General features: G+C 59.7%; 1 protein-coding gene across 2 annotated transcripts in view; it reads right to left on the reverse strand.

The window, feature by feature from the left end:
* Nucleotides 1-2,251: 2,251 nt before the first annotated feature.
* Iffo2 (intermediate filament family orphan 2) overlaps nucleotides 2,252-24,925 on the reverse strand; it is a 41,576-nt gene continuing 18,902 nt past the window's right edge. The window contains exons 2-9 of one of the 2 annotated variants that reach the window (XM_026400861.2): nucleotides 15,482-15,542; nucleotides 14,187-14,282; nucleotides 13,047-13,187; nucleotides 11,655-11,794; nucleotides 8,169-8,289; nucleotides 7,946-8,038; nucleotides 6,927-7,057; nucleotides 2,252-5,812 (exon numbers count right to left, since the gene is read on the reverse strand). In XM_026400861.2, coding sequence (XP_026256646.1) covers nucleotides 5,707-5,812; nucleotides 6,927-7,057; nucleotides 7,946-8,038; nucleotides 8,169-8,289; nucleotides 11,655-11,794; nucleotides 13,047-13,187; nucleotides 14,187-14,282; nucleotides 15,482-15,542 — 889 coding nt within the window. In that variant the 3' untranslated portion in view covers nucleotides 2,252-5,706. The remainder of the gene's footprint in view (nucleotides 5,813-6,926; nucleotides 7,058-7,945; nucleotides 8,039-8,168; nucleotides 8,290-11,654; nucleotides 11,795-13,046; nucleotides 13,188-14,186; nucleotides 14,283-15,481; nucleotides 15,543-24,925) is intronic. The other variant, XM_077791165.1, reaches the window with a different exon arrangement.

Genomic DNA, 24,925 nt, shown 5'->3' on the forward strand with positions numbered 1-24,925 from the left:
CTAATAAAAATCTGTCTGTGCTGCGTGACCGAGGCCATTCTGTAACGCGGGACAGGGAATCTGAAAGAGAAGTCCTGAAACCTAGAGGTTTGCTCCTCCTCTTTATATGGTATGGCCCAGTGGGCGGAGAGGGCGTGAGCCGCAGCGACCAATCAGAACAACACTTGGAAGCCCCCGGGCCAATCAGCAGGGCGGTCCCGTCGCAGCCTTCTTGGGCCTGGGAGAGAGGGGCAGCGGGAGCCAATGAGAGAGCGGGGTTGGGGCACGTGCTGAGGGCCGCCGGACCTGCTGCGCCCCACCCTCAGACCCCCGCGACAGGTGCCCCAGGGTCTGCTAGCCTCTCCTGCGACGTCCTTGGCGGGTGGAGGGCTGCAACCCCGCTGCCAGGCTCATCGACGCCGGAGGGCCACACCGCAGGCAGCTCCCCTCCGCTACCCGGGACTGCAGGCCCTGGGATGAACCTCCTCCCTCCAGCTTCCTGGCTGCGGTCCCAGCCGCCGCCTCCTCCCGGCCTGGCCTGGCGCGGGGCCAGCTGGTTACCCAGTCCCTGCTTCCTTGCAGTTAGTGATCGACAGGAGATAAAACCTAGCGGGTCTGTGCTTAGCCGCTGGCAGCAAAACCAGTTGTTCCTACGCCCCACCCCCACCCCATGAAAATTTCAGTTTTCTGGGTTTGAGGTTGTTTGATGTTCAACCCTCGAACATATTTAAAACTCGGAAGCTCAAGTCTTCTGGAGTGGGAACCTACGCCATCTCTAAAACACTGTTAAGGCTTTTCTCATCCTCTGTTTATATTTCCTCCAGCCTTGTAAACCGAGAACCTGCTTAGGAGTCCCTTCCGATGCCAATTCTGATTCCTTGATATGACACTGGGAAAATTACATTAGCCTCTCTGAGTCTCGGTTTCCTCTTCTGTAAAATGGAGGTGATAAGACCTCAGACTGCCCCCATCACTCCTTTCCCGCCAGATTACACCGTTTAAGACACATCAGGTCATTTAAATATTCAAAAAGGAAGGGAAACTACTGTCAGGGCTTAGAGATGGGGGGAGGCATTTGGAATTAATTGATGGTGGTTTTTTTTCCTCTTCTTCCTTGGAGAAGGCCCTGTCAGGTGTTGGAATAGTGTCACTCTGAATGTGGTCATTAACAAGAATACACTAGAACATGAGGCAGTATTCAATCCACAGTACCAGCAAGGAGGCTTCTGTGGGCACACTGGAAATGTTTGAGAAAGGGACTTCCATTGCAGACAGCTGTGCCATCTCTCTGGCTCTCCCTTCCCCTTCTGTAAAACATCATAATCCCTCCCTCCTCTTCTACCAAAGATTGTGAGGTGCCTGTTAACAGGTGAAGTGAAATTTCCCCCTTTTTATCGGGGGTTGGCTAATAAGTTTGCTTTAGTGTTTATGTGGCTCTTTGTCTTCCAGCGCCCCCCGACCATCATCACTTGCATCCTCAATTTTTAAAAATAAATAAATGCACAGTCAAATCTAAGACATTTCACTTTATTTAAAAGAAGCCAATATACAGGATATAAAGGGCATGATATTTACAACAGTACAGTAAACAGGTTGGTTTTCCGGTAGGATCAGTAGTCTTTCAGTGAGTACAAATCCCCCTCCCCAGTGATGTCAGACCCAGCTGGCAGACGAACAGCAACAGTGGGATAGGACGGGACTAAAAACCAGGTAGATGCTAAAATGTCCACAAAGGGGTCTGGGTGGGGAGCTTTGCGTCATGTCTTTGAGAGCTTGGGAAGGAGGGAGGCGGTGAGCAGTGCGCCCATCCTGTGCCAGGAAGTCTTCCATGAAAGAAGACTCCCTCCCAGAGAGAATCCGACTTTCCCCATACCCACCGGCGGATCAGATGCTCCACTCTAGGAACGTGGCCATCTAGAGCCAAGCTTATTGTCCCAGGAGGAGGACCAGGTCTAAGGAAACCCCCAGTATCCTGGGTCCTTCGTCCAGAACCCTGCAGGAGCACAAGGACTGCAGTCTTGGGCCCCAGTCAGCACAGCAGGGCTGCTCTCTGGGCGTCTTAGGGAATTTCCAGACCTGCCCCGGCTGCTGACCCCTGGGACCCACTAAGACCCAGGTCCAAAGGAGCCCTCGGCCCCATCACCACCCACAGCCTGCTGCCTCCCAGCCCTCTCCCGACATAGCAGACTGGCAGATCAGAGCTGGGGCACCTAATCAGAGCTGACTGAAGCAGAGCTTGTCCCCGACCAAATGCCCCCTTTTCCAGCCACTCCCCTCAATTTGGAAATCCCTGCCGCCCACCTACCTCTGAAAGCGCCTCCCCCCACCAAGACTTCCAAAGACTGGAGGGATCAGGGGAGAAGGAAACAGGGTGGAGTGGGCTCCTCTCTGCTGAATGCGCTCTTGGGTGTGGATGAGTTCAGGAAGGCGAGTCAGGGGCCGGGGGTACTGATGATACGAAATCCAGCAGCGACATGCAGAATATCTTGTCCACAGAAAGATGCTGGGCTACCTCAACTGCCTACCCTAGATTTAAAAAAACCTTTCCTTTCATAAAAATAGATGAGAGTCTCTGGCTTTATAAATAGATTACATTTAGCTTAAGTTACACCTTTATATTATCCCCTGCCCCACCCCCTTTCCTCCCACCCCAAGCCAAAGTAGTTGGACTCTCCCGAGTCGGTGGAGCTCCAGGGCGGAGTCTGGGAGGGACTGGTCCTCGGAGCCTCCAGTCCTATTGCCATGAGAAAGCAGAATGTGTTTGCTGGCCAATCATTTTTTTCACTGTTCAGAGTCTCAGAGGAGTGTGTGTATGTGTGTGTGTGTGTTTCACAACCAACCAGGGAGTCAAAAGAATGCTACCTTCTCTGCTGCTCCCCCATCCTGTGTATGTGTAAAACCCCCAGACCCAGGAGAGTGCGAGTGAGAGAGGGCAGCCAGGAGAGCCCATCTGAGAACGAGTCTAAAATACCAGTGTCAATATGACACCGGGCTCAGAAATAGAAAACCAAAAAAATGAAGTATTTACAGCTTTACAAAGGACGGACCAGCTGGCCCCAACTGGGCCACGCACTGCCCCGGCGAGCCGTGGGGTCTTTCTTGGCAAGCTGTGGGCTCGTGGCGAGGGGTCAAGCAGGGCCCACTGGCAACCAACTTAAAGAACTGAGTGGCATGGACAGTGACCAGGTGAGACCCAGGGCCCTGCCCAGGAGGCGGCTGGCCACACCCTGGCTCTGCGTACCTCCCTACTGCCCCAAGGCCTCAGCGCCCCAGAGGAGAGCAGGTGGTGGGAGCCAGCAGGAAGGGACGCTCAGGCCAGGGTCCCTCTCTGGCACCGGCCATTCTCACACTCCCTGGACAAATCGGAGCACCCTGAAGACAAATGGCCTATGTGGACAAGGGGGAAGCAAACTAATACCACAGGACACCACCACCACTGTGACCTCTGTCCCCAAACACTTACACTGCTACCTAACTGTCCTAACTAAAGATAGGTCTGTGACCCTCCACCACCTCGAGGAACAGCCCAGGGCTGGCTCCCACCCAGCCTGCCCCACAGCCCTGGACGCCTCCCTCAGCCCCAGGCTGGGGACACCCACGAGGGCGGCCATCTTCCTACCCTCATGGAAATGGGAAATCTCTTCAGCAGCTGAGGTCTAAGCCCAACCGGCTCCGATAACCTTTGGTTAAAATAAAAATAAAACAACAACAACAACAACAATAATAATAATCGGATATGTGTGAACCCTGTAACCTTTACAACAAGGGCCAGTGAGGAGGGGAGAAGGGGCTGTCCCTCTTCCAAAACCTTGATCCCTCCAAGTACCTGCCAAAGGAGCAGTCTGGCCATCGAGAGATGAGGAGGTGAGGAGGTCGGAAGCCGGGCCGCCAGACTGCCCGGGGGCCAGCAGATGCGCCCCCCAAATAAAACAAAGGGAACAGCTCAGGAGAAACACCACAGATTCTGATAAATTATATCACAGGCAATGATGCGCGCTCTCTCTCTCTCTCTCTCTCTCTCTCTCTCTCTCTCTCTCTCTCTCTCTCTCCACATATTGATGAATGCAATGTACAACGGTTTTAAGACGGCAAAACGCGGGGAAAATGGACGAGGGAAGGCCCTGAATGGCCAGTGGCCCCTGCAGAGGGGAGTCAGGGAGCCACCCACCCTCTCGGGCCAGAGTGCTCCTCAGCCCACGAGGGGGCACGGTTTTTGTTTCTTTGACCTTCAGAGGGAGCCCCTGGGCCAACAAAAACAAAAGTGGGCACCCCCCCCCACTGGAGTGGACATCCAGCTGTGGGGAGGAGGCCTGCTGGACCGATTCCCAGCTGAGATTTGGTGGGTGGTCTCAACAAAGGGCCCTCCAACTCAGGCCCCTCAAACCGCGGGGAGATACTGGCTCAGATGAACTCCCCAGCTGGTGGGTGAAGTGAATGGCGGAAAAAGGCTCACGTGTCCACGCGCAGAACAGGGACGGCCCCTACTGGGGTTCTCCTCAGGCCACCTCCAGACACTAACCCACCAGCAGCCCCTGCCACCTCCCTCCGTTTCCCTTTCCCATGCCTCTTTCCTGCCAGTGGCCTAATACCAGGTGACCACAGGACAGTGGAGAACCAAGATGGCAGCAGGCGGGCACCAAGGGGAGCCCTACCATGGACGGAAGAGGTACCAGGCCTGGCCCCTTCAGACTTTCTCACAGAGAAATTACAGCTCTATAAATCCTTATTATTGGCCGGAGAGGGAGAGGAGAACATCAAGTCATCAGGACAATAAAGGCGCCCCAAGCCCAACCCAACCCCACAGAGGTCCCCAAGAAAGCCAGCGGTCAAGTGGGGCGGGCCTGGCAGAAACGCAGGCCTCGCTCCCAGCCTGGACCTACGGAGGAGGCGCACCCGAGGAGGCGCACCCAAGGAGGTGCACCCGAGGAGGCGCACCCTCGGAGGCTTCAAGGGAGATGGCTCCAACCTCAGCCTCCCTCCCAGCTCCGGGGGAGAGCCAGGAGCGGGGAGAGGGCCTGCCATCCAGGAAGATATAAGGCAAGCTGCTTTTTGTTTTGTTTTTTTGCATAGTAGTTTAAACACAGTGAGGCTCCACCCCCCGCCCCCCACAGTGCCTTGTCCCTCTACTTTGCCACTAGATCCAAGACAGAAAATAAAAATTGGTCTTCCCTCCCTTCCTTCCACCTTTCTCTTTCAGTAAGTGAGGGTCCAGGAGGTCCCCACGAGGCCCAGAGGCAAGAGCTCCTTCCCAGGGAAGGGAGAGCCCTCCAGGTGCCAGCCACAGAGAAAGGGAGGGCAAAGCTCATGGCCAATCAGAGCAGCAGGTGGGAGGGGAGAAACCACGCGATTCAGGCCCGGGCCCCGCCCTCACCTTGGAGTTTTGTATAAAAACACCTGCCAGGAATAAATCTTTGGAGCTCAAAGTGGCTCAGCTTAAGGGAGAAGGCACAGTTCACACTGCATCCTCCGACAGAAGTCTGCATTTGTAACGTGGAGAACGATAGAAATTGACAGCACCATTCCTTGGGTGGGGGGTGGATGGAGAGGGGCACTGGTCGTGGGGGCGGTGGAAGGAAGCAGCGGTCCCTTGGGGCCTCCAGAGAAGGGAAGGCAGAGGAAGTCTGTGTGGTGAGGACTGGAGCCCATGGGAGGAGCCTTCCTGGCCCCCTGGAGAGAAGGGGCCCGCAGGCCCATCACCAGGACCACCAGGTGCCTGGGGCTCCGTCATCAGCTGACCATCGGCTCCACGTCCCCCTCCCGCTCCAACTCATCTTGGATTTCGTCTGTACTTCCTGAGTCGCTGCTGGCCACAGAGCTGGGGGACGGCGAATTCCTGGGAAACAGGGGACAGACAGTCAGCATGGGGCTCCTGAGGGGATCCAGGGGCAGGAAAGCTGAGCAGCCACCCCTACACCATCTGCTCTCAGAGGGGTCCTGCCCTTGCTCTGTTTGTTTAGGAACCTTCAAGATCATGAGTTGAACTTGACTCTCGAGACCTCCTGAGTTCCCGTGCCCCGGCCTCTACTTGGGTGCTTGGCTTCACCAGGCAGAAAGCGCCTCGGGAGCAGGAGCCATGGATCAAGCTTGGTTCCTAACTTGCAATCACCCCATCCAGGTCCAGGCACGTAGTAGGTGCTCACTAAACCTCAAATACCCCAGAATGGAAAGGAGGCTACCCCAGCTGGAGGTCAACAACTCTGTATTGTGATTCGGGCTCCATCACACTTGGCTGGGGGACAGGGACAAGCTGTTTCACCTGCCTGTAATCGCAGTGTGTTCTGGGGGATTCCACGAGTTAAAGAGAGGCCAGGCTAAGCACACACTGCTTCCCATAGAGCTGCCTCTCTTGTGACAGCCATCACAAGAGCCAGGATTGCGAGCCGCACGGACCTGTGCTCTAGGCCAAGCATTCTCCCCGTGTGACTCTATTATCAGCGTGTCTGACCCCCAACAAAGTGTGTGTCCTGAAGGCCAGGGCTCGCTCTTTGTGGGCAAGGCCTGAGGCATGTCAGTCTCCTGGGGACAGACCCATCTGGCCCTGGGTCGGGAGACGGGGAAGGAAGAAGGGAATTCACTTCCGACAGACCCACGGGAGCCCCAGCCTCCGCAGTGGGGGAGGACCCTGCCCACCTCCCCACGGCCCCTGAGTGCTGAGGCCCCGACTGCTCATTTCTGGATCCTGAGGCCTCGCACACAGAAGGCCTTTGGCAAGTACCCGCTGAACCATGGGGACAGGGTTGCTGTGGGAGTTCCATGAGGTGAGCTGGGTAAGCCACCCAGCACACAGTAGGTGGGCTCGTGTTCACAGGGTGCACGGTGGTTGCATGGGTGGGTGGGTGGGTGGACAGACCGACGGGCGGGAAGATGAAACTTAGGCAGGTTGTGGGGGGCAGCCCAGAGCCCCCCTGAGGACCCGCCGCTGACTCCCCGGGAGGCCAGGTGCGCACCTGTCTGCAGAGCCTTTGATGAGCCGGCGGCAGGTCTCCATCTGCACGTCCAGGCCCCGCTTCATGCTGCACATCTCCATGTACTCGTGCAGGTGCCGGTTCATGTCACTCTTGGCTGTGGCCAGCTCCAGCTGGGGGGAACCCCAGGGGGTCAGTGAGGACAAGCCATCTTTGTGGCAGATCCCTCGGAGACCTCCCTCCTCCCTCCCCCTCTGGGGGCCCCCACCACGCCCTCAGGACCTTGCCTCATGGACACTGGCCCCTCGCCCTCTGCTGCCTGGTCCGCGTCCTTTGCTAGTGCTTCTGGTCGAAGGGGCAGGGTTGCTTAGCAACCCCGAGGCAGTCCCTCCTGATTGTCCCACCGAGTGTGGCGACTCCTCCTTGCTCAGCAGTGACTAGAGCCGTCCTGCCTGGTCCATGGCTCTGGCCCTTCTCCTCTACCCCTTCTCCTCTACCAAACGGCGCTCCCTCCAGGGAAGGCCCTGAGTTCTCTTTCCCCAGCATGGTGACAGCATCAGCTGTCCCCTACAGAAGTGGTCCCGTGCACAGCCTCTGGAACCGGAGAGAACAGGCCTGGGCGCTGCTTCCTGGCCGCGAGGCGTGGCCAAGGCGCTTGGTTCCTTGTAACCTCATCTCCTCCTCTGTATTATGGGCACACAGTTCCTGCGGTCCGTAAGGACGTAAGGACACTAGGAGCATGAGCCTGTGAAGGGCTCACCCTGCGCCTACCGTTGCTCCAGATCACTCAAATGCCAGCTCTGGTTCCTCTGGGATCCTCATCTCAAATGAATAATTAAAGAAACAAAAGACTCTGGGGGCAGGCAGGGGTCACTACCCCGCTCTTGTAGCCCAGGAACCAAAAGCCTAAGAAAGATGGGACTCCAACACCAGGCAGGGAGTCCACGGCCTCCTGGCTCCTGAGCCTGGGTCACCCCACTTTCCAGCCCGCACCCATGTGACACTTGATCACCAGGAGCGGCAGCCACGTGGACCTGGGGGAGCCTCCCTTGAGCCCTCACCTCAATCTGGCCTATGGTCTCCTGGTACTCCTTGTCTCTCGTCTTGAAGAAGGATTCGGTCTCGTGGATCAAGTTGCCCAGATTCTCCTCTTGCTGGGGAAACAGGACAGAAGGGACAATTGAGCTGGGTAGTGGGGGCTGCACGGGAAGAACAGGGTCGAGGGGTGGTGGGAAGGCGCTGCCCCCAGCCCCCCACCTTCAGGATGCCAGGCCCCGGGCCCACCTCGCCCTGGAGGTCGATGCTGGGGTTGCAGTTGGTGAAATCTTCCCAGAGCAGCAGCGTGTCCTCGTTCTCCTCCCACGTCAGGCTGTCACAGTCGTCATCGAAGTCAAAGGTCTCCCGCCTATGGGAGTGACATCAGAGGGCACAAGTGAACATAAGCCAGGTTCCAGCAGCCCATACTGGGGACAGAGAGGGGTGTCTTCCCCCTGGTACGGCCTGCCAGGCTTCTTAACAAAGATGGGAGTGCCAGACACCGAGGTCACTTGTCATATCCAAAAAGAGTTTGACTCTTGTGAAATGCAGAATGTATCTATGCTTTATTTGTACAATTTATATTACACACACACACACACACACACACACATAAGGATTTTTTTTAAGATACCAGGCTTTAATTAATGGAGACTAGAGATATCTTCCTCTCAAGTCCAATCTTATTATTATTTTTTTTTTTTGGACAGAGCCTGGACTAGCCACTGAGCATGCATTTAAAAAAATATTTTTATTACAACATATTTTTATTATGAAATATAAATATGAACACTTGTATTGAAATGCAACCAATGCTACCTCAAAACAACCCCATGAGGTAAGCATGATTATTGTTCCAATTTTACAGGGGAGAAAATGAGACCCAGGGATACGAGGTGACACACACGATGGACATCAGGACATCAGAGATAGGACAGAAGGCACCAGGACTCCGACATGCTGAAACTGGACTTGAATAAAAAACCTGAAGGTTTTAGAGCCTCCCAACTGGCTACAACTGGAAGTCGACCAAGCATTTGCCCAGGAATAAGGGGCCCCCAAGAGGCCCTGGTAACCTAACTGCAAGGGACATTAATGATCATTCCATCCAACACACCCACGGTCCCAAGAGAGGGCTGAGTCTAGGATTCGAACACATCAGTGGCACAGAGGGTGGGATCCTGTTCTCAGACTTCCAGCCCTGGGTTGCCCCCATCAGTCCCTTCCTGGATCCTCTGGGGCACTGTTCCCATCCATCCTACAATGGAATGGGTTGGGCACCTCTGGGCAGTTGCCTCCAGCGCCCCCTAGAGTCAGGCTGAGGGGGTTTCCCTGCCCAACTGCTGTTCCTGCAGGAGCCTGTAGGTGGCCCCATGAGTCCAAGGACAAGACCTAGGGCTGGGATGGAGAGGGAGGCGCCACCAGGAGCCACTGGGTCACCCCGTCACAGTTCACATACTCCACCCCTGACTTCACTTCCTTCCCAGTGCCTGGGATCTGAAGGAAACCCGGTGGCTGAGGATGGCGGGCCAGGAAGGACAGGAAGATAGACAAGAGCAAGAGCCTCCCCATCCTGCGGTGGCGGCCAGAGGAGGAGGGCTGGCCCCAGGCAGAGAGGCAGCAGATTCCTCCCTTTTTCCTTGGTCTGAAGCCCAAGCAACTGATTCGGATCAAAACAAAACAGCACTGACTTGGGCGCGTCTGTTCAAAGACTAGAACTGGCCCGAGCGGCCTCTGGCGTGGGTCCACGGCTAGCGGATAAGTTAGAGGGAAAGCCAGGGCCTGCCCATTGGGTCCCTGCCACCTCGCCTGGAAATGCAGGACACGGGGATCAAGCAAAATGATCACAGGATTTATCTGTTTATTTTTTAACTAAGGCCACTTTGCAACCAGATAAATGTAACGAGATCCTGAGCCTCATGCAGACCCGTGGACGCTGCTGCACGGGTCTGGCCTGGCTTGGACCCGAGCACGCTTTTTACACACAGGAGCCATGTCCGGTGTGTGCCCTGTCCAGTTCACCCAACCTGGTCAGCTTAACACGAAAATGAGGACAGTGATGTCTTCAGAGAAGCCCTTTCGCTCAACCACATGGAACCGACCTGGGGTCTCTGTGGCATTCCGCTGTCCTAGGCTCCCGAATGTCACAGTGACATTCAGAAAACCCGGACCCCACCGATGGTTCTTTTCAAAAGGCCTCTGTCAGCAGAAGATGAGGCGTGAGATCGTGTCTAAGGTGAATCGGAGTCTGGGGGTCTCCTCGCCACCTTCAATAGCAAACCTCCAAAATGCAGCCCCACAGGCCCAGGGGAGAAACAGGCAGGGGCTCCCAGCACCCCCCAGTTCCAGCTCTTGCCCCTGTCACCTCTTCCGCACAGCCAGCCTGGCTTAGTGAAAAGGGACCAGAGAGGGACAGTGATGCAGAGATGGAAGAGGGACAAAGCCCCGGACCCAGAGCTGGGGCCTGGCTCTTCCTGGTCCTCGCACCCGCATGCCCTCTCTGAGCCCATTTCCCCCTCTGTATGACAAAGGGGCTGGTGGCACGCTCCGGGGACGAGGTGATGCCAAGCCAGCCTCGCAGCTGGGAGGCCCAGGGAAAAGCTGCGTTCTCAGGGTCCCAACTGAAGGGACTGCGGGGGAGAGCAGGCCAGTGGACCAGAGGGAAAGGCAGACCCACAGACCAAGGCCCAGCCCTGCCCTGCTTCTCACCCGGTGCCCGCGGCTGACCTGCTGCCCCTCCCCATCCCACTGCAGGGTACCACGTGGATTCAAGATGCATCTGGGTCAAGAACACAGCACGGACAAGCCAAGGCCACAGGGCCACGCTGGCCGCAGGTTGGCCATACCCAGGAGTTCTGGCACACCAGCTCTCTGTGGGGCGGGACGGGGAGCCCTGATGGTGAGCAGCTGCCAACTTCCCGCAATGGCAATTTTTAAGTGACTAATGTGACATCACTGTGCCTGCCCACAGGTAGCACCTGTGTTCAGTCAGCTTCCCAGAGACGGCACAGGCTGGCTCTGGCCACCACTGACCATGCCCGGCTGACTCTGCCATGACTGGGCAGCACCTCGAGGCGAGGGCACGCTCTCCCGATGCAGCCCAGGTCTGAATCCTGGCCACCGGCTGAGCACCTTGGCCGAGAAGCGCCTCAGCGTGGAGGACATTCGGAGAATGCCGTGGCCCTTCCCAGGCCCTGAGAGGGTGGCCCAGCCGGCCCACCAGGGCAGAGGGACGTGAGGGGTGCCTGGGCCTGATCAGGAACAGCCCACAAGAAGACCACCGTACCTCTGGCACCTTCTAGACTCATGACATCCACAGGCACAGACCCTTCTACGCATGAGCAGGGAGGGGACAGCCCAGTCCCTCATCCCACAGGCAAGAGCACCCCTCTCCCCAGCCAAAGCAATCCCTCCCCTGACCTCCCTTCTGGGGGTGAGGATTCTAAAAGAGAGGACGGAGTGGGATGGAGGTAAACAGCACACATATCTCACCAGGTCCAAACTCAGCAGCGCTCTCAGGCCCTGTCACCTGTGCCCTGAGCCTGAGACACCTCACCCTCTCCAGCTTCCAACAGAGGCTGAAACCACAAAACTTCCAGACTCTCCCTGTGGAACATGAACCCCAAATTCCTCCAGAACACTGCCCTATGCACACCAAACACCCCTGTGGGCACTCTCAGCCCAGGCCCCAGGGCCCAGCCCATCCCGCCGGCCACCTGGGCCCGGGACACTCACAGCTGGTTAAACATGCGCTTCATCTCGTCCGTGATGTTCATGGAGCCAACCTCGTCGTCCGAGAACCGGTTCACCTCTCCATCCTGTTCAGAGATGTCATCATCCGAAGTCACCTTACGCTCTTTCTTCTTGGGGACCACCTGGACCGGAAAGGAAGAGATCACGGTAACTAGGAGGCTGGGAAGGAGGGTGGGGTGGGCGGAAAAGGAAACCGGCATCTTGGAGGGTGATGGAGCGTGGCCGGGGCCAGCCACTGCAGGGAAGGTGCGCAGGTCCTCTAAGAAGCGGGCGGCGTTAGCAGGAAGCGTGAGGGGCGACATGCGGGTGAAGAATACAGGTGGCCCGGACCCTGCCCTCCCTGGGAGGCCTGGTGGCTGGGCCACCTCAGCTGGCCCTCCGCCAGCTCCATGACTGGAGGCAGAGGGGCCAGGCCAGGGTGCACGGTTGCCTGGGTGTCTCAGAGCCAGCCACGGAGACCCCCAGACAGAGGCCAAAACAGCTGGGTGCCCCCAGGGCTCTCCTCACATGCACAGGCAGCAGACGGACAGGTGACCAGAGGTCCACCCAGCTTCCACTCCAAGCAGACAAGACACAAGCAAATGAGGGGCACAAGGACCTCCTGCTCCCCAGCACAGGGCCAGCAAGAAGGCATGGAGGTCACCAAAGGGGCCCAGTGAGGCCCCGGACCTCAAGCAGCCATGTCCAGAGTCACACACGTAAAGCATCAGCACACCAGAGGGCTCAAGCAGAAGCCAGATCACAACCCGAAACTCAGGAAGCAGCCTCCAGAGAGTTACACCTGTCCTCGTCAGCTGCGGCAGCCCCCAAGTCCTCTCCAGGGGACAGCCCCACCAGTGCTAACTGACCGCCATCTCTCAGGGCTGCCCACACTTTCAGTTAGGTCTGGGGGGTGCCGAGACTCTTCAGGGGAATGAAAACCTGCCACGGCCACAGCTTCTCTTCTGCACCCTGAGGCCCACCTGCCGGGCTCAGGCTGTTCCCCCAGGTCTCCCTATAAGGGACACCACCACGGGGACCATGCCCAGTCCCAGCACCCAGAAGAGAAGGTGGGAAGGGAAGCGGTGGACACAGGGTGGGTCAGGAGCCGAGTCCTGGCCCAGCTCTGCCACGTCCTTCCTGGGTGCGGAACCCCCGGCCGCACTCCCCTGGGCCAGGGCTGAATCAGTCAGGGCAGTCGGGGGCCTACACGTCCATGGTCCTGGGTCTACGTTTTCCTGGGGAGGCCGTAGGGCCGGGTGGACGCTACCTCTCAGGAGGGGGCGTGAGCGGAGGTGGAAGGAGGGAGGCAGGGAGGGTCTGCCGGGCAGTGGTGGAGGCCAGGGCTGCTCTGGGAGGTGGGGGGCAGCTGGTGTGCGGGGCGGCCCTGGTCACCTGGAAGATCTTGGACACGTCTTCCGAGTTCCGCTGCTGCGCGACATCGCACAGCTTGGCCGTGATATCGATTCGGCGGCAGATGTCCATGTCCACCTTCATGGCCTTTTCTTGGATCTTTGTGTCCAGGTCTGTCATGGGCTGCAGGGAGGACAGCAGGGGTTACGTGAGCGAGGGACGGAGGAAGCATGGGGGCCAGCTGGAGAGGTGGGGAGAGCCCCAGGTGTCGGGGGATGCCCCTGGAGTCCGGGGAGGGGGCCCTGAGCCTGTCCTGCGGGTAGAGGGTGGGGTCAGCGCTGCTGGGGTGGGGACTGTGTGGGGACCTCGGGAGTGAGAGGCGCGGCCGTGTGTGCTGGTCTCCCGGGGCGGCAAGGCGCCCTCTGGGAAGGTGCAGAGTCCGTGTTTGTTAAAGCAAAGGAGAGAGACAGACACCCCACCTTGAGAGACGCCCTCCTTCGCCCACTGACACACCCACCCGCCACACAGGTGCCACCAAGGCCACTCGCTCTCCTGGATTCCGCCCACAGCTGGCAGTGGGGACCTGCCGAGGACAGTGGGGTCCCCCTGGACCCAACGAGGGGAGGCCAGGTGGCCACCACCTGACCCCCCATGGCTTCCCCGGCCACACGCTCATAGCCGCAGGGCCCTGGGCACCAGGAGCCACGCCGGGCCGAGGCACCCGCACACGGCACTGCTTTCCAGCAGGCTGCCCCTCCACCTGCCACTGCTCCACGGAGGCTCTGCTGCCACAGGTGCTCAGAGGGCCCCAGACTGCCCAGGACACACGCTGGCCCTTCCTGACTCGACACAGTCCACACTGTCGCCCGTGCCCAGACACCCAGGCCCCGAGTGAGCGGGAAGGAGTGGGGCCACACGCACGCGTCGAGAGCCCGGGGGCGGATGGGTTAAGCGGCAGATTAATGCATCTCTACTCAGACCGGGAAGCGGACGTTGGGGGCGGGAGGAGGGCGCCTGGTCTCCAGGATGCATCCGTCACCCTCAGGCCACCCCCAGGGCACACGCAGCCAGCCAGGACTCTAACTAGAAGCCGAGCTCGGAGCCTCGGAGTGAAGGAAGCGTTTGCATGATGGGTGTGGGGAGAGGTGGTGACTGAGAGCGGCGGTGGCCGGTGGCACTTACGTCACTCATGAGCCCCTTGAACACCACCAGCTCGGCCTTGAGCCTCTCGATCTTCTCGTTCATCTCCTCCTGGATGGCCTCGGCCTCCTGCGCCGCCTGCGGACGGAGATGGCAGGCTTTAGGGGGAGCAAGGGGCACGAGGAACTGGACGCCTGGTGCCCGCGCGCCAGGGACGGGGTGCCGAGGACCGAGTCCACCGGGCCCTGCTGACCCCTCCAAACACTTCCCAAGCCTCATCACGGCGGGGGAGACAGGAGCGGTCAGGGTAAGAGGGCCCCGCACGTTCAAACACCAGGCTGACCCACGGCCGACTGCCAGGGGCCGACCGCCTCTGGTCTTAAAAACGGCCACGTCACACATGCCAAGGTAACAGGTGGCAGGCCAGGGACAAGCCTCGGAGGGGAGAACTGCAGGTAACCTTGACTCTGTTCTTTATTTTTCCAAATGTCTGACCGTGAACATGTTGGATTTATAAAGAAAGAATACTTTGTTGTAAAAGAAAGAGGGATGTTGACCCTTCTCCTTCCTCACAGTGATAGTTACTTCAATCCGTCTCTTTCTTAGACAGGAAGTGCTTTTTTGTGTGTGGTGCTGGGGATTGAACGCAGGGCCTTGTGCAGGCACCCTACCCACTGGGCTGTGTCCTCAGCCCGACAGTAAGCGCTTGAAACATCAGAAAGCAATTTTATTCATTCACTTATTTCTTTACTTACTGACTTATTACTTATGGCACTGGGGACGGAACCCAGGGCCTTACCAGGCAAGTGCTCTACCCCTGTGCTCTGTCCCTGGCCCAATGTCTACAATGTCTTGAAAGAACTTTTCTGCTCTTGTTCCCATTTGGCCGAGAGGAAAACAGGGGCCGAGAGGTGAAATGGGAGGTCAGGGTGCTCCGAGGGTGGGCCAGAGACCCACCTGGGACGTGACCACGGGCTCTCTCTAGTCCCAGCTCAGGGAACCACAAACTGAGGGGCAGGGGAACTTGGAGCCCACCTAGCCCAACGCAGGTGGGCAGACAGAGGGGCGTCACTGGCCCAGGCCACCCAGCAGGACCCAGGCTCTCCTGCTCCTTGGCTGAGTTTACCTGTCACCTGTGCTGGGCCCTTCCTCGCTCTCAAGCAGAGGAGGTGGACGGGACCCCTTTCCCCCACAGGGAAGAGGTGGGGGCAGCAGAAGTGACCACAGAGCAGGGCTTGTGCTTGGAGTCATTTTCCAGCTTTGTCCTATGAAGCCTGGGCCTCCTGACTGTCCGCCTGCCCCCCGCCCCCCCCGTGGGGACCTCCGAGGGCTCTCACCTCCTGCAGGGTATCCACCATGGTCTGAAGGTTCATGCGTTTGGCCAGCTCCTCCTCCCATCTGCAAAAGCCAAGAGAACAGGGGATCAGAGGGGGACCTCCTTGTATCTAGGTAGCCCTAGCACCCACCCTAGGCTGTCCCTAAGCTGGGCCGGGAGCGGCACGGTGACCCCATCCCCTCCTGCCCTCCCGGAGCGCCTAGCCAAGGGTGGGGGTGCAGGGACACAGCTGGGCTGGAGGTAACCCTAGTAGCAGCTGGTGACAGGGATCATTTCAAGACATGAGGATGGCACTGGGAGGAGCGGAGGCCCAAAGGGTCGCCACCCCTTCATGCAAACTGTAAAGTGTTGGACAGATGCTGGGGCTCCAGCTGCTGCAGCTAAGCACAGCGCCAGGCAGCCACCAGCTCCGCCCTCCCCACTTCTCTGCACCCACAAGAAACAAACTTGCTACACTGCACATTGCAGTCTCGGAGCCTATTTGTTTCGTAGCCCACGCTAACCAACACAGAAACCTACATAGGTGTTGTTATTCCATTTGCAGATGTGAAAACTAAGTTCAGAGAGGTTGAATGTCTTGCTCAAAGACACACAGCTAATCAGTGGGTGCTGTCAGAATTCAAACCCAGATTGTTTTATTACATTAAAGCAAAACCTAACAAATACAGCTCTCATTTACCTAACATTTATTATAGGCCAGACTCGACTCTAAGTACACCTGCAAATCATTTCATTCATGTACACAATTGGTTGAAAGAACAGGAAAAGATAGAGGGGCACAGACGCATGAGGGTTTAAGGCACCCCAGATTAACAGCAGGGGGAGGAGGGAGTCCCTGGAGCCTCAGGCTGACTGTAAAAATAGCGACATCAACAAGGCCAGCTCCCTTTTTGGAGACTCCTTTGTAGCCGGGCACCTTTTACACAAACAATCCAGCCCCGGGCACGGGTGGGTTGCTCCCAGGACAGGTGGAGAAGGCCAGGCTCCTACCGGAGGTAGAGCGAGGGGAGGAAGCCGGCACTGGGGGGGGAGGTCCATGCTGACTGTTCAGCGTCCCCGAGCCTGAGACCAGGGTCTCTGGCACCTCCTCCCTCCCTGGAGGAGCCAGGGGCCAGTTCCCTTCCCACCCCCACCGGGGCCAGACAGAGGAGCTTCTGTCTTGCTCCCCTGCAGCCCTCCCTACAAGGCCACAGAGCAGGAGTCTAGAGCCTTTTAGGATGCTGTCGGGCCAGCTAAAAATAGGCCCGAGAGAGGGATGGATGGAGACGGTTACGTCACCGGCTTTTGGAAACAAGAGAAAACGGAGACTGTTTGCACACAGAGGAAAATTCCTCCCCTGGCTCCCGGCTCCGAGGACGGCACTCTCTGCTCACTTTGGTCCTCAGCAGCCCACCGTAGCAGCCGGCCTTCACCTGCCATGGGCTCCAGGGCCTGCACCCGGGGCCGAGGACACAGGGGACACTCAGGAGGCTCAGGGCCTAACCTGGAGGGGGCCACTCCCTGGAAGCCCCTGGTCATGCAGAGAGGGAAACTGAGGCCTTGAGTGTGCACGTGATTTGCCCAAGGCCACCTCTCCCGAGGACAGGCCCCCCGTGGGGACGGGATGCCAAGTGGGGGAAGTTCCCAGGTCACCCTCACTGACCCTGCAGCACGGGCATCTGGGGCTCCCCTCAACACTGGGCTGAATCATCTCCCCTGGCCACTCTGCTCCGGGCAAGGGGACTGAGAGGCAAGCTGCTGAGCAGGCCCGTGCGAGAGCGTCTGAGCATCAGCCTCACCTGTGTCCTCTCAGCCCAGGACAACGAGGGGCGAAGAATGACACCCCTCTGCCCCAGATGGGCCTGTGGCAGTGAGACCCCGCCTTGTCTTTGAGCAACCCGGGTGTGGAAGGCAGGGCAGGGGCCGGGAGGCCCATTGTACAGCTGGGGAAAACGAGGCCCAGAGAGGCAAAGCGACTTGCCCTGAATCAACCCAGGGTGAGAACCGCGCTGCCCTGTGGATCCCCGATGGCGGCGGCAGCAGCAGCCGTTTGCTGGCAGACTCGGTCTGGGTCCCACATTTGTGGCTCAGCGCCCTTCACACACATCATCTCTGGGCTGTGAGTTATTAACCCTCTTTGGTAGAGAATTTTTATCCAAAACCATTTTGCAGATGAGGGAGCTGAGATTCAGAGAGGCGAAGTAATTGTCTAAGGTCACACAGCTCGTATACGGCTGGGATCCAAGCCAGCTCCTGCTCTGAAGCAGACAGTTTCAAATAATGTGCCCAGGAATCACCTGGTGATCTTGTCACCAAGCAAACCCTGAGACGCTGACTCAGGGCGGGGCAGACGCTCCTCAGTGATGCTGGCCGGCGCTTGGCACTGCGGTGGCCAGGCTTGAAGACCCTCCACTGGTGCCTCCACCTCAGCCTCCCAGCCTGAGCTGTGCCCTCCCCTCCATGATACGTCCCAAGCTGCCCCAATGGTGTGCCCGCTCAGGAGATGTCAGGGCCTCTTCTTGGCAAAGCCGGGCCGCTCAGGCAGCTGGCTCGCTGCTCCCAGAACACCAGAGACAGGCTCCGCTGCGGAGGGCAGCTGGCCGCCCAGGCCCGAGCCCACTGCCCTCGCCACGTCCCTCCCAGGAGTTTCGCAGGAAGGCCTGGCTCAGCGGGCCGTGGTGTTGACACTGCAGAAGTGTCTGCCCTTCTGTGACTCTCGGACTGGGGTGAAGGGCCAGGCGTGGTGGGCTTGTGACAGCGCCCCAGACACCCATGTGCACTGCAACCCCGCCCAGAGTGAGGGAGCGCCAGCTTCACCCCAAACTGGCTGAGATTTCAACACCTGCTCCCCAGATGTCCTGTGCCCCGGGTCTGTCCCCTGCCCCGGGTCTGTCTAGATCGAGGCTTCGGCAGAGGCGGCTCAGGCAGAGGGAAGAGCACAAGGCCAGGGCTGAGGGAGGGCACAGGCCGGTGCGCCAGCAGGAGGGTGCATCTGCCGCGGGCCAGGGGGGCGGACGTGGTTTCTAAAGCCCTTGCCCCCCACTCTCAACCCCAGTCCATGGCTGAGCCAAAAACTGGCCAGAGTCACCACTGCAAGTTAATGGTGGAGTCTGGATTTGAACCCAGGTCTGACCCAATCCAACTTCTGGGCCATCTAAGGCCGGAAGGGCTGCTGGGAACTTCTGTGATGGTGAGCTGAAGGGGACCTGGTGGGGTCACCTTAGAGACACCTTCAGGGCAGGAAGTTGAGTGTCTTCAAGAATGCCCCTCCGCAGGCTGCGCCCGGCTCGTGGGCCCCCCACTTCTCTCCTCCAGTGCTGAGGAGGGAAGGGGGAGGGGACATTCCCTGACTACCTTGGGGGTGACCTCAGGCAAGCCAACCCCACGTCCTTAGTAAAATACCACTTAATCCCCCAAAGGACTGTCCCCATGTCCCAGGCAGGGAAAGAGACTCAGGCCGGGCTGTCCTTCCTCTTGTCCTCCCTCCTCTGCCCCCAAAACCCCAGCCCTCCCCAGGCTTGTCTGGAATGTCCCCTCCTCCCCAAGCCTGGAGCCACTCAGCTGGACTCCAGGGTTGAGGGGTGGGGGCCGCTGTCTTCCCAGGAAGCCTGGTCACTGTGTCCCACCAAAGGAGCCAGCCCATGATGCCAGGGACAGCGGTGGACCTGCAGTGAGGCCACCCCACCTTCACCTTCACCACCATACCCGCTGGACGTCCAGGGCATCCTGGGCCGGCTGATGGGCGAGGAGGAAGGGGTGGGAGAGATCCCTGCTGCTGGGGAGGGAGGCAGAGCTGGGTCTACAGCTGGGGTCGGCCCCACCACAGGCCCGAAGACTGGTGACAGTGGCCACTCCTTGCTCTGCTGTGCTCCCTGCACCTGCGACCCCCGGGCCTTGGTGAGGCGCTGGGCATTGAGCTGGGCATTGAGTGGACGACTCCCTGGCCCCCTGCTGGCCCCCTCCCCTCTGGAGCATCCTCCCCAGCTGGGGGCACCCAGGAGCCCCGAGTCCAGCCGCGCCACCACTAGCTCCAGAGCCTCTCCCAGGAGAGACAGCCAGGGATGAGGGCCCAGGGACGGCCAGGGCAGGAAGCAGGCCCAGGCCTCGGAGAAATCCCCTCCCACTGCTCAGAGCCCTCCAGGCCCGGGGAGGGGAGGCAGGGACCTGGGACAGTAGCAGGGAGAGGAAATGACTCCACAAAAGGCACCGCAGCTGAGCTCTGGGCCCGGCCACCATCTCAGCGGAACAGGCGCACACGTGGGAGGCGGGTGGCCAGGAGGGGGAGGTGGCAGCGCCATCCGGCCAGATGTGGTCTCCCTGCATTCCTGAGGAGCCACCGCTGGGACCACGTGACTGACGAGAAGCCTTGGCTGGCCATGGGGGGAGGGGGCAGCTTCCAGGCCAGCCCCCAGCCCCCACCCAGGCCAGCTCCCCCTCCCCCATCAGCTCAAAATGACACAGACTCAGGAACAAGCCCACAGAGCCCGGCCCACGGTGGGGCGGAAACCCACGCTAGGCCAAGGGAGAGGGGCGGCTGAGTCACAGGCTTCTCACTTCCTGTGCCGGCAGAGAGAGGGGCTCAGCTCTGGAGAGGGAGGCGAAATACTTCAGGCGCCAGGGACAGCCTGGGGCTGCTGGGCAACAGGCGGTCAGCTCCTGCCCCACCACTTTCCAACTGTGTGACCTCGGGCAAGTCGGTCACCCTCTCTGGGCCTCAGTTTCCCCACCAGTGAGGTGGAAGCACAGCCCTCCTTCTGGGCTGCAGGGCGCAGGCGTCTGGCTTGGCAGTCGGGCAGGAGCTGGGGGGTGCCGCAGGAATGGTGCACACCTTGCTGGGAAAGGCGGCAGCTGGCACGCCCGGGCCGCTCACTAGGGGAGGGGAACATGCTCAGGTGAGGCTGGCTCGAGACCATCGGTGGAAAATGTCCTCTGGGCCAAGCGTGGGCCTGGCCTCGGGCAGAGGCAGGTGGGGACTGGGCAGAGGCAGGTGGGGACGGGAGCAGCTTCCTTCCTGGGGTCTGGGGCCCGTGCCATCTTTGCTCCTCCCTGGCCGCAGGGACAGGCTGCTGGGGACAGGCTGCGCATGTTGGGGCGGGGCTGCAGCACAGGGGCCTCACCAGCCCAGGCCCCTAGGTGTGCTGACACAGCGAGACCAGGGACGAGATGCCTCCTGAGCTGGAGGAGAGGTTGCCAGGAGAGACAGACCCGGGCACCCACTGGCCACCAAGACCAGGTGGGTCTACCGCGGAGAGGACCAGGAGCCCCAGCCTCCACCGCACCCCTGGAAGGAGCTCACAGACCAAACTCCTCCGTCCACACACACCCCTGCACCCCCTGGACAGTCCATCTGTGGCAGAAAGGGCAGCCGAAGAGGGCCAGCAGGAACACACGTGGGACCCCCACCGGGAGCTCCTCGGGCAGCCAGATGTGGTCTCTGGGCCTCCTGGCCTCCTCCTCCCACCTGGCATCTCGAGAGCATTTTTTCTGTCTTGAACATGACGAACAGGAGCCTCAGCTACCTGTGAGCAGGGAGGCCCCTGATCCTCCCGTCGACCCCTGCCTGCCCTGCCTCTCCCGGTGCCACCCCAGCCCACCCTCCACAGAGCCCCTGCTCCCCAGGAAGGGACTCCTCACAGACATGCCCATCAGAGCTGCCCAGCTGTACTGCGGCTCTCAGAAGGAAACACAAATTAAATGCCAACTGATCATCTCCACGGGGGAGGTATTCACTTAATGTGAACACTTAACCAGGGCAGACTCCATTACAGGCGGGCAGTAATGGCCCGAGCAGGCCAGAGCCCCAGCTGCAAACCCAACGGGGCCAGGTCTGCCGAGCCACGGCGTCCAGTATGACCCCCACCAGCAGGCCACCTCTCAGCCTGAACCACCAGCCACCAGGGTGGCCAGCTCTGATGTCCACGGGGAAGCGCGGGCAGTGGGAGTGGGCATCGGGCATCGCTAATTCACTGCCTGGCCTGGACCCCAGTCTCCCCGTCTGCAACAGGATCTCTAAGAATCCCTCCACCTCTGAGATTCACAGACCCTGGATATGGCTCCTCATTGGAGCCGGGAAGAGGTGACACTCTGGGTGGTGCCAGGCTTCTGGCTGCCTGCCCTCACCGGCAGACACCCCCTGAGCACCCTCTCCCTGGCTGAGAAGCAGGGGACGGGGTGGCGGCCTGCACTCATTCATCCGTATGTCACTCATTCATTCAACCAACAGGCCCTGGGTCCCTGGCCCCGAGCTGCTCAGGCCTTGCAGAATCAAAGCCGACCATCACCTCTGAAGCCACCAGGAAGGACCAGAGTGCCCTCTTCCCAGTCACTTTCCCTCGAGCGATGCCATGAGGTCAAACTGGAGGCGTTGGGAGGACCCACCCAGTTAGGTCAGAAACCAACTTCTGTGGTCCGTGGACAGACACCCCACACTGGCCACAAAGCTGTCTGACGTTCCACAAAGTCTCGAGAGCCAGTTGGGACATCATCAGTTCTCGAGTTTGTAACTATGGAGTGGAGAAGAGCGCGAGGACCCTGGGAACAAGCCCCAGCGACACAGCAGCTCTGTCACCTCAGGCAAGTCACCCACCGTCTCTGGGCCCCGGGAACACCACCCCCAACCCACAGGGTTTTTGTAACTATCCTACAACATAACGTACAAAAAGGCCAGGCGCACTGTGGCAGACAGTGTCACCATCCCCAAGAGTGCCAAGTGACAGTCACTCAGAGACTGGGAGAGTGCTCCAGGACTCTGACAGAGCCAGACCTAAGGGTGCCCAACCCCAGAGCCACTCTCCTGCCATAATCGTGTGGTTGAAGGTAAAGATAATGAACTAGGAGCCGACGTCACCTGGCTGGGTGGCCAGCGGCACTCAGGGATGGGGTGGCAGAGGGAAAGAAGACAGATGCTAATGCCACCCTGTCCCTTGCTAGGAACCCAGCAAACACCTGCTTCTGCCCCACCCCCCGGGCGCCCTACGAACTGATGGGCACATCTCGGCCCTCCGAGGTCCATGCTGAAAAGGGACACTGTGGCAGCAGGTGCTCGGCTCACAGTGCCACCCGACAGGCCTGGGCCTTTAAGGGTGTCCTCCTGCACCAGCTGCTGGCTTTGTGGGCAAAGAGGGGGCCAGAGAGGCCCCAGGTCACCTGCCCCGATGCCACGTGAGGGTGAGGACGTTCCATGAGCCACTGTCCTAACTGCCCCGTGTCTGCGTCTGCCAGGCTCCCAGGAGGGTGAGGCCTGGGATGGGTCACTGAGAACAGCTGTGGACGCTGACATCCGGGCAGCGTGCTGGGCAGCCCCTGCTGTGAGAACCTGACCGAATCCACACCCTCGTGGGCACTGCCCCCACCCGCCGGGCCACGCTGAGGAGGGAAAGACTCCAGGAACGTCCCACGGCGAGAGGAATCTGTGACCCAAATCACAGACCACCGCGAGGTTCTGCAGCACATTTCCCACCTCAGACTTCCCCGGGTGAGCCGCCACCACCCAGGGCGTCCAGGGCTGGGCCCAGCCTTGCCCACGGCCACCCTCCCCACCGCCCATCAGACCTGCTCTCCCAGCGGAGGAAGGCCCCGGTTTCCTGTGACACGGTTTACTGTGACACGCTGATTATGGGCTGGTCACTTTCCTCCCACCAGGGCTCTGTGAGCCGGGGGTCAGTCACTCCCACTTGACAGGTGAGAACCACTGCTCCAGGTCAGAGCCCGCCCCCCCGAACCCCTCTCCCTCCACCCCGCAGCGTGCTGCTCAGAAAATGCCCCGAGTCACCACGCCAGGGGCAGGAGCAGGGGCACAGTGCACACGGGGTGACAGTCACTGACCTGGAAAAGACCCCTGGCCAGGGCTGTGCTTTCCCAAGAGCCACTTCTCAGCTCGGGAAGGCCTTAGCCCGCCGCCCCCTCCGCAGGCCGGGGGACCCCTGGGGAGAGCACAGAGGGCGCAAGGCTCCACCCTGGAGTCCAACAGGACGGGGCTCAAGTGCCATCCCTCCCGGCGTGTGCTCCAGGCCACAGGAGGTCTGGTTCCCCAGTCCCCCGTGAGGTCCTCGAGGTCCCCCTTGGGCTGCCACTGTGTGGAAGAGGTAAGGAGCAGGCTCTGAGTGAGTGAGTGGTCCCCTCCCCTCCTGCCCGCGTGGTCCTGTGGCTCTGAAGAAGGAGCGAGCAGAAGTGGGGCCGCGATAGCCGGTGCGCGTCCCCACTAAGACAGGCCTGGCTCCGAGGAAATGCCCGGTAGGTGGACGCTGTGCCTAGTAACAGCTCAAGTGAGAGTGGGCGGCCAGCTAGGTGGCAGCTCATTAGGGACGTGGCCAGGACTTGGGCTCCAGGTGCCAAACCAGCCCCGGCCATCAACGCCTGGAAACAGAGGGCTGGGAAGACGGGTCGCCTCGCAGCCCTCGGGGCCAGCCCAGCACACACCCGGGAAGAGGCCTGTGGAACTGAGCTCTGGATGTTCTGGAGCCACCAGGCCCTCAGCCAGGGAGCATCCGGTGTCCCCCGCTCAGCTCAGCTGCTTCTCAGACGTTTCCCAGGTGCCCACCTGGGAGCCGAGTGCTGGGGACAGAGAAGGGGACTAAGAGGTCTCCTACTGAGAGTGGAGAGGCGAGTTCCGGCCTTGTTCCAGGGCAGGATCTCTGCTCCCCCGGCCTCCCCCTCAGTCCCCGGCCCAACAGCAGGGGAAGCTGTGGCCCCGGCTGCCAAGCTCTCACCCTGGGCCCTGGTGGCCAGGCGGCATCTCGACTGCCCGTGAGTGAAGGCCAGCCCCAGCTGCCTGGCCCATGGGTACCCAGAGGCTGGAGGGAGGAGCCCGGGTGACTGGAGATGCTGGGGAGACTCCTCACTTTCTCCCTTGAGTATGTTTTTTCCTAACTGCAGTAAAATGCGTGTAACATTTTACTATTGTAACCATTTGGGGAGGGGGTTGAGCCAGGGGCACTTGACCGCCGAGCCACGCTTGATTATTCATTTATGAGACAGGGCTCACTAAGTGGCTGAGGCTGGCCTTGAACTTGCGATCCTCTCACCCCAGCCTCCAGAATCACTGACATTATAGGGGTACATCACCCTCCCGGCTCGTCACACCACTTTAGCCATTTTAAGTGTACAGGTCGGGGACATTAAGCACATTCACAAAGCTGAACAGCCATCGCCACCATCCGCCTCCAGAAATTCTTTCATCTTTCCAAACTGGCTCTCCACCCATCCAACACCAACTCCCCGTACCCTCCCCCACACCTCCCCACGCCCAGGCCCTGGAGCCCCTTCTCCACGTAGATCTGGGCTCTTCTCGGTGCCTTAGGTAGGGAGGATCTTCACTAGCACCACGTCCTCAGGGCCATCCACGTCACAGAGTGTCAAAATGTCTTGCTTCTACGGTTCCTGTCCTCCACGGATGGTGCGTGGGAAGTTTGGTCCTCCATGAGCCCCACCTCAGAGGGACAGCCGAGGCCTAGTGGGAGTTGGTGAG

The sequence above is a fragment of the Urocitellus parryii genome, chromosome 11, assembly GCF_045843805.1.
Source record: "Urocitellus parryii isolate mUroPar1 chromosome 11, mUroPar1.hap1, whole genome shotgun sequence".
Lineage (NCBI taxonomy): Eukaryota > Metazoa > Chordata > Mammalia > Rodentia > Sciuridae > Urocitellus > Urocitellus parryii.